At 41.0% G+C, this 17,323-nt stretch overlaps 1 protein-coding gene across 6 annotated transcripts in view; it reads left to right on the forward strand.

The window, feature by feature from the left end:
- SLC24A1 (solute carrier family 24 member 1) overlaps positions 1-17,323 on the forward strand; it is a 78,494-nt gene that overhangs the window by 43,059 nt on the left and 18,112 nt on the right. For 3 of the 6 annotated variants that reach the window (XM_068275009.1, XM_068275005.1, XM_068275008.1), the window contains 4 exons: positions 123-200; positions 6,516-6,628; positions 8,434-8,457; positions 15,995-16,240. In XM_068275009.1, the coding sequence (XP_068131110.1) occupies positions 123-200; positions 6,516-6,628; positions 8,434-8,457; positions 15,995-16,240 (461 nt within the window). The remainder of the gene's footprint in view (positions 1-122; positions 201-6,515; positions 6,629-8,433; positions 8,458-15,994; positions 16,241-17,323) is intronic. The other 3 variants (XM_068275010.1, XM_068275011.1, XM_068275006.1) reach the window with 2 other exon arrangements.

Below are 17,323 nucleotides of genomic sequence, written 5' to 3' on the forward strand. Positions count from 1 at the left end.
GTGCACATATGAGCAGAATGAATGAACAAATCTTTGCATGTGTATAGACTATGGTATTATTAAATGAGTACATTTTGAGTGCACAGTACGAGTGAACAGTAAGTTAATTTTCTCCTTTGCAGCAAAGTTTAAAGACAAAGCTGAATTCATGAACAACATGGCCAAGGCCAAGGTAGAAACAAAAGGACTGAAATGCAAAGGTGAGAAAGGAGGTTTTTGTTTTACTGACTCTACTGGACTTAGCAGGGTAAAAATGCAAAAGCTTAGGGCAATGACTTGGAACATGATTCCGGTGGACATGTTACAGAGCATATTTGTAGACTTCCTTTTAAAACTTTATAGCAGCAGTATTAAAGGCAACCACTAGTTTGTTCTGAAAGCCTAGTGGTTCCTATGACAGGGGTGTAGCTAGACATTATGAGGCCCCTTAGCAACATTTTTGTGGGTCCATCATATCTAGGCACTCTTGAGCAATGCTATCTGCCCCTACCCTATGAATATGAGTTGATTGGTCAAATTACATTTTCATGCTACACTGTGTATAGTCCTGGAGCACCGAGACAAAGGCAGAGGGTGAAGCAGCAAAGAAAAGTTAATAGTGAACACATCTAGTATTATATAGGCCCCCTCTTCTCCAGGGCCCCATAGCAGTTGCTTTGGCTGCTATGGCCAGTGGTGGTCCGAAATTTCGCATATGCACAATTTCACATCAATATTCGCAATTACGCATTGTGAACGTAAATTTCAGAGAAAATCGTAATTAATTCCGTATGTACTAGTAATATTTCATAATTTCACGTAATTTTTTTGCATGATTTTGTGCCAACTTTAGTGGTTAATAGCAAAGCCCTCATACAAGCTATTGATACATATGTTGAGGAGAATAGTACACATCAAAAAAAGAATTTTTCAAAAAGACCTTGTAGTTTTTGAGAAAATCGATTTTAAAAATGCAAAGAAAAAATTGTTTTTAAACTCAGAAAATAAAAAACATTTTTTCTTTGCATTTTTAAAATTTTTCTCAAAAACTACAATCTTTTTGGAAAATTATTTTTTTTGACTTGTACCCACTATTTTTCTTAACCTTCTTGCCGGTTATCCCAAGCTCAGCTCGGGGTAACCTGCTCAGAAGAATTTCTCCGGCCCCGCTGGGCCGATTTTCACAATTTTTTTTTACTGCACGCAGCTAGCACTTTGCTAGCTGCGTGCATATCATGATCACCGCCGATTCGCTGCTACCCGCCGCGCCGCCCCCCCCCCCCTCCAGACCCCTTGCACAGCCTGGCAAACCAGTGGCAGGCAGCACTTAGGGGTGGATCGGGATTCCCTCTCCCTCCTGCAGGGAAGCCCTGCAGGAAATCCCGTTCTGAACGGGATTTCCTGCTTGCAAAGATCGCCGGCGGCGATCGAACTAGGTAGGGGGATGCCGCTTGTCAGCGGCTATCATGTAGTGAGCCCTGGGCTCTCTACATAATTTAAAAAACAAAAAAAATTTTAAAAAGTGCTGCGCCGCCCCCTTGCCGTCAGAATTGGAACGGCAAGGGGGTTAACCTTCCTGGCGGTAAAAGCCGCGCAGGAGGTTTTCTCAGGCCCTGCCGGGCCGATTTGCACACATTTTTTTTTGCTGCACGCAGCTAGCACTTTGCTAGCTGCATGAGCACACCGATCGCCGCCACCCCGCGCCGATTCGCCGCTATCCGCCACGCTGCAGAGTCCCCCCCCTAGACCCCTTGCGCAGCCTGGCCTATCAGCGCCAGGCAGCGCTGAGGGGTGGATCGGGACTCCCGATGACGTCACGACGTGGCGACGGGGGAATCCCTCCAGGAAATCCTGTTCTTTGAACGGGATTTCCTGATCGCAAAGATCGCCAACGGCGATCGAACTAGGTAGGGGGATGCCGCTTGTCAGCGGCTATCATGTAGCGAGCCCCAGGCTCGCTACATGATTTAAAAAAAAAAAAATGCCGTCAGAATTGGAACAGCAAGGGGGTTAACCTTCCTGGCGGTAACCCCGGGGTACCCTCGGGGTAAGCCGCACAGGAGGTTTTCTCAGGCCCTGCTGGGCCGATTTGCACACATTTTTTTTGCTGCATGCAGCTAGCACTTTGCTAGCTGCGTGAGCACACCGATCGCCGCCCCCCCCGTGCCGATTCGCCGCTATCTGCCGCGCCGCAGAGCCCCCCCCCCTAGACCCCTTGTGCAGCCTGGCCTATCAGCGCCAGCCAGCGCTGAGGGGTGGATTGGGACTCCCGATGACGTCACAATGTGGCGACGGGGGAAGCCCTCCAGGAAATCCTGTTCTTTGAACGGGATTTCCTGATCGCCTATAGCCAGACCCAGCCTCTGTGTATAGATTTAACTCTAAGATCCCCACCTCGGGTTCTCTTTAACATATGTAGCAATTTTGCTGTTAATAGCATGTATGGGGGCTTTGCTATTCACTGCCAAAGTCGGCACAATATTACGCAAAATTTTATGCAAAATTGCGAATGACTGTACGAAATCAATTAAATGTACAAATCGTAATTACGTATTGGCGAAATTGTGAACATTTACATGAAAATGTTCGCAATTGTAATTAGCTGTTTACAATCATCACTAGCTATGGCTTTAGCTATGCCCCTGTCCTATAGTATGCTTCTTTCCTATGACCTATGGTATGCTTCTCTCCTATGACCCATTATACAGACAATGATAGGTATTGGGGGGGGGGGGGGGGGTAACAGCAGAATATAAGGCAAGCCCTGAAAAAGTGATGTCTCACTTTCGTTTTTCAGAAAACTGTTTTAACATTCATTTTAATGTTTCTTTTCTTGTGTCTTCTAAAGGAAATAAGTCACAAGAACTCATGCAGTTTAATCTACCCACATTTATAGATACTATCTGACTCCGAGCCTTTTATCACTTGCAATGAAGCTAAATAGGTTCAGTTGAAAACTCTTATATCTGGCATTCATTTTAAAATGATGGAGCGGTTGCTGTCTGTATAAAATGGATTGTGCTGTGATGGATTTTTTAATAATCCCTATCTGCACAGGGCTGGTAGGAAGAAGGGAGAAGAAGTGTAAACGGCTGAATAGTTCATATTACAGGCTATCGCTGTATATAGACGTCAGTGCTGAGGAATCTCAGTGCCAATATGTTTGGTATATTACAATCTCAGGAGGCTCCATGGTCCTCATAGGTTGTCCCTCATCATATGAAGGTACACAGACAAAAAGGGTCTATGAAAGGAAGTAGGTCCATAAAACAATTGCTTAGCATCTTCTAGAGTTGTTTACCAATAACCTAGTTGTTCTTTAATTGGCTGGCTGTATAGTTCTCTGCTTGGTGAACTTCTTTTGAAAGCCCTCAAAGAGCCTTGGTTGAGGTGCAGTAAACTTTTCTTTCTGCTTACCATACCTGTTGTGTTAAATGCACAGATAGATATAAATGTTGTTGGGTGGTCACATTGGTCTTGTTAAAGAAACTTTGTTGGTCAGTGAAGGACAGAAACTGTTTATTTATTACTATGATGTCTACAAATGACATAAAACATATTCTGACACAAACACATTACTGACACAAACATGAATCAATTTTATTGGAATTCCACGTGAAAGACCAATACAAAGTGGTGTGCACGTGAGAAGTGGAACGAAAATCATACATGATTCCAAAAAAATGTAAAAAAAACAAAACCAAAAACTGCAAAGTGGGGTGTGCGTAATTATTCGGCCCCCTGAGTCAATACTTTGTAGAACCACCTTTTGCTGCAATTACAGCTGCCAGTCTTTTAGGGTAGGTCTCTACCAGCTTTGCAGATCTAGGGACTCAAATGCTTGCCCATTCTTCTTTGCAAAACAGCTCCAGCTCAGTCAAATTAGATGGACAGCGTTTGTGAACAGCAGTTTTCAAATCTTGCCACAGATTCTCGATTGGATTTAGATCTGGACTTTGACTGGGCCATTCTAACACATGGCTATATTTTGTTTTAAACCATTCCATTGTTGCCCTGGCTTTATGTTTAGGGTCGTTGTCCTGCTGGAAGGTGAACCTCCACCCCAGTCTCAAGTCTTTTGCAGTCTCCAAGGTTTTCTTCCAAGATTGCCCTGTATTTGGCTCCATCCATCTTCCCATCAACTCTGACCTGTCCCTGCTGAAGAGAAGCACCCCCAGAGCATGATGCTGCCACCACCATATTTGACAGTGGGGGTGGTGTGTTCAGAGTGATGTGCAGTGTTAGTTTTCTGCCACACATAGTGTTTTGCATTTTGGCCAAAAAGTTCCATTTTGGTCTCATCTGACCAGAGCACCTTCTTCCACATGTTTGCTGTGTCCCCCACATGGCTTGTGGCAAACTGCAAACGGGACTTCTTATGTAGATCTCTGCAGCTCATTCAGAGTCACCATGGGCCTCTTGACTGCATTTCTGATCAGCGCTCTCCTTGTTCGGCCTGTGAGTTTAGGTGGATGGCCTTGTCTTGGTAGGTTTACAGTTGTGCCATACTCCTTCCATTTCTAAATGATCGCTTGAACAGTGCTCCGTGGGATGTTCAAGGCTTTGGAAATCTTTTTGTAGCCTAAGCCTGCTCTAAATTTCTCAATAGCTTTATCCCTGACCTGTCTGGTGTGTTCTTTGGACTTCATGGTGTTGTTGCTCCTAATATTCTCTTAGACAACCTCTGAGGCCGTCACAGAGCAGCTGTATTTGTACTGACATTAGATTACACACAGGTGCCCTCTATTTAGTCATTAGCACTCATTAGGCAATGTCTATGGGCAACTGACTGCACTCAGACCAAAGGGGGCTGAATAATTACGCACACCCCACTTTATTTGTAAAAAATATTTGGAATCATGTATGATTTCGTTCCACTTCTCACGTGTACACCACTTTGTATTGGTCTTGGAACGTGGAATTCCAATAAAATTGATTCATGTTTGTGGCAGTAATATGACAAAATGTGGAAAACTTCAAGGGGGCCGAATACTTTTGCAAACCACTGTATAGTTGGGAAAACCAGCTATTAAATGTTATCTACTTCTTGCGTACAGTTGAATCAAGAGCAATTTAAGTTGTTTTCTGACACTTCAACTTCATGGAATCAGTACTTCAGTTTTATTAACAACTTGGCTAATAGCAACTTGATTCATATGTAGATCATTGGCAATCAAGCATTAGGCTGAAAACATACAAAACATGGTTTGAATCCCCAAACAATAGCCACTGTCACAATTAGAGGCATATCTGGGTAATATCGTACCTATGGCAAACACTGAAATTGCACCCCCACCCCATGTCAGAGCCCCCTTCCCCTCTAAAAAGAGCATCCTTTCCTGTGTACGTTTGTTATGGTTGCCTGTGTTCTTTGGCTCAGGATATTGCCAAAGTTACTTTTTTGGAAATATCTACACTAACATTCCCTTCTTTTAAGACCTAACACTAACCTCCCACTCCGAGGTGCCACTTTCGGACAAGAAGACCAATTAGTTTGTGCCCCCTCCTTATCCCCAACCCTCCCTGTTTATTGGTTGATAGGGGTGTTAAGGCAAGTTGCAATATCTCAGCCCAACAAGCAAATGAAAACTACAAATGAATACTGCTGGAGAGGCAGTTTAACTTTTATCTGCAGGCCACACTACTGTTGTAAGACAATTGTGTTCTCCCTAGATACCAGAGTTTAATAAGCCCCTGGAGATATAAATCTAGAAGCCTCAGTCTCCTAGATATTAGGATTAAGTAGCCATGTGCCTCAAAATTGAATAAATAAATAGTCACGCTTCCAGATAAAATAATTAAATATTTCCATGCTTCCAGATTAAAGAATCAAGCAGTCACATGCCTCCAGATAATTCATTAATTGTCACATGCCCCCCCCCCCCCCCCATAAAAATATGTAGTTACAATCATCCAGATAATATAATCAAGTAGCCAGGTGCCTCATGACAAACGCATTAAATAGCTAGGCGTGTCAATATGAAATAAATAAAAAGCCCTATATACATAAATAAAGAAGCCATGTTCCCCAGAGAACAACATTAATCTAATCTGAGGTCTGAGTGGTGGGGAAGCACGGGGCAGGCATGGCGGTGCAGCACAGGTGCAGACATGGTGCCCATGGCACAGGACATGCCTGTACCCCTTTAGATACACTCACAATAAAGACCAATAAAGTATTTGCACTTGTAATACAATACTTACATGAAGCAGGTACATTTTTCTAGTAATAGCTTCCATATTACTTAATTTTCCCTGCTTGGCTTGCCTTATGGGTCACAAACATGTTCCATAATTATTAAAACTTCATTCCTAAACTCACATGAGGCAGTCTGTACAGACCAAACATACAATAAGTCATTTTTAGTAGTTAATACTGACTGACAACTGACTGACAAACATTACTTAACAGTAGTAGATGCAGGTAAATAGACTGAATTCTATGTAGGTTGATTGTTAATAGTTATAGTAAATAGGGGTAGAGAACTTCATATTGCTCACATGGGCACTGAGCTCTCCCAAACATTTCTTTGCAGATGAGAAGGATGAAGTTGAGGTCCAAAACACAGTGAATGTTCAAGTGTCTCCCCCCACTGGATCTGAGCCCTCCAAGGATGGAGAAGAGGAAGGGGACAAGGATGACACTAAGGTAACAGGTGTCCTATTCATATAGGTACAGCTTTAGAATAGTGAATACACAATTTATATGTTTCTTTCTTAAGTATAAAGAAAAAGTGTGACATCATGATACAGCAGAAAAATATACTTAATCCTAAACAAGTCTGCATACTTTTTCTGCACACCAAGTGTGTTTCCATGCAGGAAAACGCGCGCGTTTTTTTACAGCAGCTGATGTAATTGATAGAGAAAACTGCCAAAATGTGCAGAGTCATCATGCAGAATGTCAGTTTTTTTTCTGCGTGCGAACAACACAGTGTGGGCCTGATTCACAAAGCGGTGCAAAGTGTTTGCACGCCAGTGAAAAGCCGTTTATCACGCCTAAACTCAGTTTAGGCGTGATAAGAGGAAACTCGCGCGAAATTCCCACAGCCGCACTGCGCACAGCGCGGTGCGCGCGAAGGCGCCCATTAAGCCCTACGGGGCGCGCGCGCAAAACTTTGCGCGCGGGAGCTTCGCGCGAGTTACAGCACAAAGCGGTGATAACTTTGCTAGTGCAAAGGTTATCACGCCTAAAGTCTTTTAGGCGTGATAACTGAGTTATCACCGCTTTGTGAATCAGGCCCTAAGTGTGAACTAGCCCATTGATTAACATAAGTTCTCAGTTTTTCTGTGCAGAAAACGCGTACGAAAACTGTCAAGTGTGTTCCCTGCCTAAAAGTAAACCAGAGACGTCAAATGCTAAAGATTTGATACTTACCCTGGTCTTCCTCCAGCCCCATAAGCTTGTCTGAGTCCCTCACCGTCCTCCTGCGGTCTGCCATTCAGCCACGATCAGCCCTGGTCACTGGCTCAGTGGTGCCAGTCTGGCTCTGCTCCAAGTCTGAGTGTGGTGACCTGTTTTTCACCAGGAGAGCCACAAGTCACAGGTTACAGCCAAATCTTGTCTTTCAGTGAATTCAGGTAATTATCACATATCTCATTTAATGTGTAAACACAATTTAAGGACAAGCTCTCTAATATGTGGGAAGTATCAACTAAACAGCTTTTAACAGGGAAATTGCATACTTATAAGGAGGCATGAATAGAACCCAGGCTAGTTTTGTTTTCATTTGGCACCAAAGAGAAACAGTAAAGATAGAAACCATAAGAAAAATTACTGTATTTTCTTTTATTCATATTACATTTTTGCTAAATTTGACAGTGAACACTAAAACCAGCAGGAGAGGTAGGCTAAATAAGCAATTTTTATTGGATGATTTTTTTTTTTTTTTATTAATATGGAGTTTTATTCCACTATAAAACTCATCGGCCCATATGCAATTCATTTTTCTCCTGAGTTTTCTCCTAGGAGATAATTTTTTATTTTCCATTTAAATAAATTGTTTAGCACTCTGCAATAGATAAAGTGCCAAAAAGTAGGCGAAAAAGTATTGTCAAAATTCTTTTGAGTATTTGTTTGCCTGCTGATGGTGTAAAGTGCATTTCAAGTTGTGAAAATATCACTTAGGAGAAAACTCCTTAGGTGAAAAAGTGAATTGCACATGGGCCATCTTATTAAATATAGTTACAACTCAAATCATTCTCTGGCTCTTTTTGTTGTAAGTGATTACACTACTTCACCATGTGTGCCCGTGGTCTGTTTATTACAAAAAATGAACGTCTAAAACTCCGGGAATCCCATGTGATACCTGGCCAGAAAATGTCAGCACATACAGGCTGTCCATGTTCACATGTGCAGGAACTTAACACTGAGACTTTATCACTCTGTAGAAATATTTACAGTCAGAGCCACAATACAAAATTCATTTGTTACATGATTTTTAATGTTCATAGCTTTCCGAATTACACGTATCAAAGGTAAGGAATTCATAAATAATAATAATAAAATACTGGCGAAATTCCAAAAAATTAGAATATCATGCAAAAGTTCATTTATTTCAGTAATTCCACTTAAAAGGTGAAACTAATATATGAAATAGGAACCCTTTGCAGGTGTTTTGGATTAATTAGCTGATTAGAGTTTGACACTCTGAGCCTAGAATATGGAACATTTTCACAATATTCTAATAGTCTGAGACTTTTATTTTGGGATTTTCATAAGCTGTAAGCCATAATTATCAAAATGATCCTCTATAATAAAACCTGTCTCTGTGTCCCATCCCTGGACTTCCCGTTTGTGTCCCGTGTTTTGTGCTACTGCGCATGTGCAGGGAGGGACGCAGAGACTGAGGAGAGCTGAGGGGGGCGTGGGGGAGGGGAGGAGAGGGGAGGAGAGGGGAAGGGATTCAACACAGACCTAGAGCCCGTTTTTGAAATGGGCTTTGGTCTACTAGTAACAAATAAAGGTTTGAAATGTCTCACTTTCCATGTAATGAGTCTATTTCATATAACAGTTTAACCTTTTAAGTTGAATGACTGAAATAAATGAACTTTTGCACAATATTCTAATTTTTCGAGTTTCACTTGTATTTCTGCATTTAAATGTCACACATTTTAAAACTTTTTTCTCAAAATTAAAGAAATAAATGATGGTACTCCAGTTAAAGGAATACTATCGGTTGAAACGACTTTTTTTTTTAATACTCTACATTAGTGTATACATTACCACTAGTGCTAGGGACACTTTATTTATTCACCCAGGTCTCTCTCTCACTATCTCTGCTTAAAAATTAATTTCTCACACAGCTCATAGTAGTTTGGGTCACCCTGAGCTGCTTGGTTACTCTGTCACACAGCTCACAAATATATTTCACTGTGTCACTCACAGCATGCAGCAGACATGAGGAGAAATAGGCTGATCTGAGGTGGTAACAGGTAACTAAATGAGCTGTAATATTGCTGGAATATAACAAGCTATAACACTAGTCTGTGTTTACACTCAGACTGGCTGCCTGCTTGAGGTGATTCACTCCAGGCTGCATCCACTTTACAAGCTGCTGAGAGGGGCAGACCACTGTCTACAATTAGCATTATTAGTATCTTTATCAGTCAAGAGAAGCAAAGATAATAAACACACATTGCTAGAATCTTTAACCCCTTACCACCATAAGATTCTTTCAGCAAGGTGATAATTAAACTATAAACTGAGGAGTTGATAGCAACTCCCCTGTGCAGAGATATGGTCTTAGCCCTCTGGGAGCCCAGTATTTAGATACATTTGTATCCAACACTGACGCCAAAACTGACAGAGGATTTTACAGCTGAGAGGAACAGCTGTGTGAGGAATCAAATTACTCCTAGTACTTGCCCTAATGTGTGCTACAACATACAGCATTTAAAAATAAATGCATACATCGATAGTATCCCTTTAAATGAATAATTAAAAAACATATACGGTATATATATATATATATATATATATATATATATATATATATATATATATATATATATACTGTACTCCTGTTGAAAATTTTAAAAATGCAGAAAAAGACAGTTTAAACTATAACTACAGCATGAAAATATCCACATTTGTTTATTATAATTATTGGAGGCCACAGTGCTTTGTAAGGAATCATCTTGTATTTATTGTACATGATTATATAGCAGCATTGCCTGTTATTTTCTGTTGATCACTGTAGTCATTGCCTGGGTCATATCAGACCATTGTAGGCTGGCCAATGGTTAGTAAATTTGCAGTGTGTAATCACATAGTTATTTGATGTCACTTTTTTGTGAATGATTGAAACAGAATTTTCTCTCGATCACTGTGGATCAGCCAATCAGGATTTGGCCCTTATTCAATTCACTTTTTCTCCTAAGTTTTCTGCTAGGAGATATTTTTTTTTATCTTCCGTTTAAAATAACTTTTTAGCACTGTCAAATATATGCAAAGTATTTTCATGCTTGCTGGAGGCTTAAAGGATACCTGAAGTGACATGATGAGATAGACATGTGTATGCACAGTGCCTAGCACACAAATAACTATGCTGCCTGAAAGAGTTAAATATTAGGTATGTAAGTGGCTGACTCAGTCCTGACTAAGAAATTCCAACTATAAAACTTTTTCCTAGTAGAAAATGGCTTCTGAGAGCAAGAAAGTGATAAAAAGGGAAATTTCTTATCAGTGAGGGTCACACTGTAGTCACTTCCTGTCTGAGTCAGGACTGAGTCAGCCACTTACACACCTAATATTTAACTCTTTCAGGCAGAGAAATTAAAAAAGGAGCACAGCATAGTTATTTGTGTGCTAGGCACTGTACATGTTTGTCTAGTGGACTTTGTAAGTTCAAGTAAGGCCTCAGCTTTGCTTCAATGTAGTAAAAATACTATAGCTCTAAGCAGTATATGGCCTAGGTATTAAGTTTGGAGACTTTGCTGTTGTAATGTTATAGATTTTTCTATTTATAAGAACTTTTATTTGATATGTTTCTAATTAAAACATTTTGTACATTTACATTTTTAGTGCCAGACAACACTGATTGATAATATAAATATGTTTTTTAAAAAAAAACTATACTCCCTTGATGTAGTTATGTTAACCACTTGACCGATACAGGTGGTGTTCCACTTAAGGACCAGAGCAATTTTCAAATTTCAGTGCTCCTCCCATTCATTCACTAATAACTTTATAACTACTTATCACAACCAAATGATGTTTGTTTGTTTTTTGCTACCAATTAGGTTTACTTTAAATGGTACTTTTTGCAAATAATTATTTTATTGTATATGGATTTTAATGGGAACAATAAGAAAAAATGGAAATAAATTTTTCAGTTTTCAGCCAATATAGTTTCAATATAAATTTGCTGCTGGGGATAAAACCCACACATTTTATTTGCCCATTTGTCCCGCTATTATAACGTTTAAATTATATCCCCAATACAATGTATGGTAGCAATATTTTAATGAAAATAAAGATGTATTTTTTTGTAGTTTTCTTTGTTCAATTTATATCACTAATAACAAGCCCATATTTGCAAAAAGAATGGTAATCTACCCTCATGACATACAGTGATGTGAAAAACTATTTGCCCCCTTCCTGATTTCTTATTCTTTTGCATGTTTGTCACACTTAAATGTTTCTGCTCATCAAAAACCGTTAACTATTAGTCAAATAACATAATTGAACACAAAATGCAGTTTTAAATGATGGTTTTTATTATTTAGTGAGAAAAAAAACTCAAAACCTTCATGGCCCTGTGTGAAAAAAAAAAAATTGCCCCCTGAACCTAATAACTGGTTGGGCCACCCTTAGCAGCAATAACTGCAATCAAACGATAACTTGCAACGAGTCTTTTACATCGCTCTGGAGGAATTTTGCCCCACTCATCTTTGCAGAATTGTTGAAATTCAGCTTTATTTGAGGGTTTTCTAGCATGAACTGCCTTTTTAAGGTCATGCCACAACATCTCAATAGGATTCAGGTCAGGACTTTGACTAGGCCACTCCAAAGTCTTTATTTTGTTTTTCTTCAGCCATTCAGAGGTGGATTTGCTGGTGTGTTTTGGGTCATTGTCATGCTGCAGCACCCAAGATCGCTTCAGCTTGAGTTGACAAACAGATGGCTGGACATTCTCCTTCAGGATTTTTTGGTAGACAGTAGAATTCATGGTTCCATCTATCACAGCAAGCCTTCCAGGTCGTGAAGCAGCAAAACAACCCCAGGCCATCACACTACCACCACCATATTTTACTGTTGGTATGATGTTCTTTTGCTGAAATGCTGTGTTACTTCTACGCCAGATGTACCGGGACACGCACCTTCCAAACAGTTCAACTTTTGTCTCGTCGTTCCCAAGGTATTTTCCCAAAAGTCTTGGCAATCATTGAGATGTTTTTTAGCAAAATTGAGACGAGCCTTAATGTTCTTTTTGCTTAAAAGTGGTTTGCGCCTTGGATATCTGCCTTGCAGGCCATTTTTGCCCAGTCTCTTTCTTATGGTGGAGTCGTGAACACAGACCTTAATTGAGGCAAGTGAGGCCTGCAGTTCTTTAGATGTTGTCCTGGGGTCTTTTGTGGCCTCTCGGATGAGTTTTCTCTGCGCTCTTGGGGTAATTTTGGTCGGCCGGCCGGCCACTCCTGGGAAGGTTCATCACTGTTCCATGTTTTTGCCATTTGTGGATAATGGCTCTCACTTGGTTCGCTGGAGTCCCAAATCTTTAGAAATTGCTTTATAACCTTTACCAGACTGATAGATCTCAATTACTTTTGTTCTCATTTGTTCCTGAATTTCTCTGGATCTTGGCATGATGTCTAGCTTTTGAGGTGCTTTTGGTCTACTTCTCTGTGTCAGATAGCTCCTATTTAAGTGATTTCTTGATTGAAACAGGTGTGGCAGTAATCAGGCCTGGGGGTGACTACAGAAATTGAACTCCGGTGTGATAAACCACAGTTAAGTTATTTTTTAACAAGGTGGGGGGCAATCACTTTTTCACACAGGGCCATGTAGATTTGGAGTTTTTTTTCTCACTAAATAATAAAAGACATCATTTAAAACTGCATTTTGTGTTCAATTATGTTATCTTTGACTAATAGTTAACGGTTTTTGATGAGCAGAAACATTTAAGTGTGACAAACATGCAAAAGAATAAGAAATCAGGAAGGGGGCAAATAGTTTTTCACATCACTGTACATGTTAAAAATTTAGTCCCTAAGGTAACTATGTATTTTTTTTTTAAATTTCACTTTTTTATTTTTTTATTACAAGTATTTTACTTTGGTAATTATAGGAAGGGGGTTCAGGGTACGGGTTAATTAATTGGTTATTTTATTTAATTTTATGTATGTAGGTGTAATTTTACTATTTGGCCACTAGATTTCCCCCCACTTTATATTCTTGTGTACTGTGTACTTTTGATTTCATTTTGTCATTGCCCACCGGCACATCTCATTGATGCTGGTCATGATAACACAGACACAAATATGCACAATTTTAGCAGTTAAGGATAGAGTTTTATTACATTTTTACTGCTCCCCATGCTACTACTGGAAAGATGTATTTACTTCCTGTTACCTTAACACTGCAGGAAGTAGGAAGTAAGTAGAAATTCCCCCAGTAGGGACAGAGGCAGCAAGGAACATTTAGCATAGGTTGCAGACAAACCAACCAAGTTGATTCTGGTAATAATTTCTTTAATGACTAACTGTACATGGTTTATTACAAGCTTTCGAAATGTTACGTTTCTTCTTCAGGCATTACACAGAACTGTACCAAACCGTAATGTAGGTTCTAATGCTTTGGTATTTTCTCCAAAATAAAGTTTTGGTGTGAGTTCTCCTTTAAACAAGATCCTGAAGAATGTTCCCTGGTGAAACCTTAGAAATGTGGCACATAAATGATGTGTAGCCACTAGCGACCTCCAGCTGCAGCACTGCTTATGTTATTTAGTGCATCTTCTAATAACTGAGCCGCGGTAGCAGCATCAGCAGCAGCCTAGTCCTGTAAGCAGCTGCACATCTCTGCTAAAAAGCTGTTTGTGTGACATGGCTCTAACAGTGATCCCATTCTAACAGCTTCTCAAGCTTTCTACTCATTATTTTCTAGTTATTTTTTGTGGACTGGCAACCAAAGCTGGAATGCAATTTAAAGGTGAGATTTAAAAAAACCCCATGAGGCACATTTCTTATTAGCTGCTGCAAAGGATAGGTGGTCATATCCAAATCTGTAACAGAAGTATTTTCTGTCATTCTAGTACAGTTAAAGAAAATCTGTAATGATAAAAACCTCCCCTGGGGGGTACTCACCTGGGGTGGGGGGAGCCTCCGGATCCTATTGAGGCTTCCCCCGTCCTCCTCGGTCCTACGGCGGCAGAGATAAAGCTCCCCGAACAGCGGGGATGTAAGTATTTCCCTTCCCGGCTCCAGCGCAGGCGCAGTATCGGCTCTCCGCTTGGAGATTGGCGGAAATAGTCGATCACTGTTGGCCCGCTCTACTGCACAGGCCCAAGTCTCTTGCGCCTGCGCAATAGAGCGGACCCGACGGAGATCTGCTATTTTTGCCTATCTCCGTGCGGAGAGCCGCAACAGCGCCCCCGTTGGAGCCGGGAAGGTAAATAAATCAGCGCTTATCAAGCTTGTCGAGGGAGGATTCTGTGACACTTCGGGGGAGCCAGCGCTGGATTGCCTGCAGCTACAGGAGTGGGGGAAGCCTCATTGGGACCCTGAGGCTTCCCCCTCCCGAGGTGAGTACCCCCCAGGGGAACTTTTTTGTTACAGGTTCTCTATTTAATAATAATAATACGTACCGCAGAATGAAGAGTATGGAGCGTAAACTTATTAGGGCCGGTCCATGCTGGCACTTTCAGGGAAATGGATCCGTGAAAACAGCTTCAATTTCCGTTCGAACGGATCCGTTTTCCTTCCATGTCCTTCAGTTCTGTTTCCTGAAATTTCCCCCCAGACTCCCATCACCAAGTAGATGTTTGCTGGCTAGAACAGTCCGTTTTTTAGCCAGTGTGTTTTTAGGATCCATTTCTCATTGCCCCAAATGCAGTGCTTCAGCGCTCGTTTCCGTTCCGCTGGGCTCAGCAGTCTGAAAAAAATCGCTGCAGCACCAAATGTGCAGTTCGTTCACTGGAGTGTGCAGAACAGATCCGTTCAAACAACCAATGTGAACAGATACATAGGTTAACATTTAATCCGTTTGCATCCATTACAATCCGCGACCAGACTGTTTTTTTTGTGAACCGGGCCTTATACAGTGAGCGTTCTGGTGAGAGGGTTAGCCCTGGGCTGTGAGTGTTCAGGAAAGGGTTGGAGGACATTGGGTTACAGTTCTCCTGGACTGGAGAACATTCGAGAACATAAGTGACCCTGCTGACCTTGCCTGGATTTATTAAAATGGATATGCTGTTAGGTGGTGAAAGCTTGCAACCTTCACCTGGGTCATAGCAGACCAAAGCAAAGGTTCCTGAAGTTAAGTGTTTTCATGGTTGTGTGTTTGCAGTTGTAGGTAGAACATTTCTATTTCACTTATGTCCTCCCATGATCTTCAGCCTGGAGGGCTTTAGTAAAGCAGGCCCTGTGTCCACAGTACATGTTTCTGTGTATAAAGCTGTGTCTATTAGAAGCCAGATTTGTGATTCCATAACATTAAAGGATAACTGTAACAAGAGGGATGTGGAGGCTGCCATGTTTATTTCCCTTCAAACAATACCAGTCGCCTGGCTATTCTGCTGATCCTCTGCATCAAACACTTTAAGCCACAGAACATGAACAAGCATGCAGCAGATCAGGTGTTTCTGACATTGCTGTCAGATCTGACAGGATTAGCTGTGTGCTTGTTTCTGGTGTTATTCAGACACTGCTGCAGTCAAACAGATCAGCAGGGCTGCCAAGCAACTGGTACTGTTTAAAAGGAAATAAATATGGCTGTCTCCGTATTCCTCTCACTATAAGTGTCCTTGAAGCAGTGAAGGAACTGAGCATGCTGAAGCACCCTTTATCTCCACAGAAGGGCGCAGCGGAAGGTGGAGATGGAGGAGGAGGGTCTGGAAGCAGTGGGGATGATAGCGATGATGAAGACGACAGTGACGATGATGACAGTGATGATGATGAAGATGATGATGACGATGAAGAAGAAATAGATGAACCTTTATCTTTAGGGTGGCCAGATACCAAGAGGAAGCAAATAACCTACCTGTTCCTTCTTCCCATTGTGTTCCCTCTATGGTTGACTGTGCCCGATGTCAGGAGTCCGGTAAGATATTGGGAACTGTTAGCATTTATGATGTTTTCTATTTCAATGGGTTTTATCTGTGACAGTCCACATCTTCCCACAATATCTGCAGCTACTGTAGATTTCCCAGCAAGCACAGGCCCTTGTTTGTAATACTGAATGCATTAACACTCCCGTTAGCTGTATGCTAAAATGACTACATTTTCAGGCACTATGATGATATTTAAAATGGACTCAAACTCTCGCGCAGCACACATTGAAAAGTCTTTATTTTTAGTTGCTAAAGAAATTCACTACTCTGTGTTAGTTTAGACAGATCAAGGTTCTTATCAGTAGCTGTGAATAGACTGCAGGAGCTCTGCTGTGGCCATTTTCTCATACATAAACACTGATGCTTAACTCTTCCTGGGCTCTCAGGAAAGTGATTCCTATTTAAAACTTATTTTTGTTAGGATTTCCATAAATTGTAATGAAGAAATGTTTCTTCTATAAACCTTATCTTTTAAAGCAAAGTGGAAGTTCTGAGTTCAGATCCACTTTAATCACTGCCAGATAGGGAGGGAAGTGGAGCAGGACGCTGCCAACATAAAATAGCAGACAGAAGCTGTGCAGGGTAGGAGGGCCAAACGATTTACAAGACCAAACAGAATTACAAATCATTTGTCACAGACCGATATGTCAGATGTGTATGTAGGAGAATGCTTGCTTGAAGATTGGCTTTAGAACAGATAGAGGATTTTTATGAAATCTATGAATTGTTCACATAAGATTTAAATGAATTGGTTTATGCACTTTTTATAGCTATATGTAAAATGTCAGTGTTCTATAACTACCTGTATATAAAGGCAACCACCAACCCCAATGAAACAACAAACTGTAGACTTTAGAGTTTGTAAATACCCCATTTAAGCAGATTATTTCTATCACATGAGCGCAGTCACCCCTCACCCTTCCCCTTATTGTCTCTTATCAGTTATGTAGCACCCACAGTTCTCTATAGGCGTGTTCAGGATTACCGGATGCTGCACCTTGTCTGCCAGTCTGGGGTAGAGGAGGCATTTGGTTGTAGTATGACTAACATTCCAAATTAAAAAGACAATTGCA

The sequence above is a fragment of the Hyperolius riggenbachi genome, chromosome 3 (genome assembly GCF_040937935.1).
Source record: "Hyperolius riggenbachi isolate aHypRig1 chromosome 3, aHypRig1.pri, whole genome shotgun sequence".
In the NCBI taxonomy this organism is placed as follows: Eukaryota; Metazoa; Chordata; class Amphibia; order Anura; family Hyperoliidae; genus Hyperolius; species Hyperolius riggenbachi.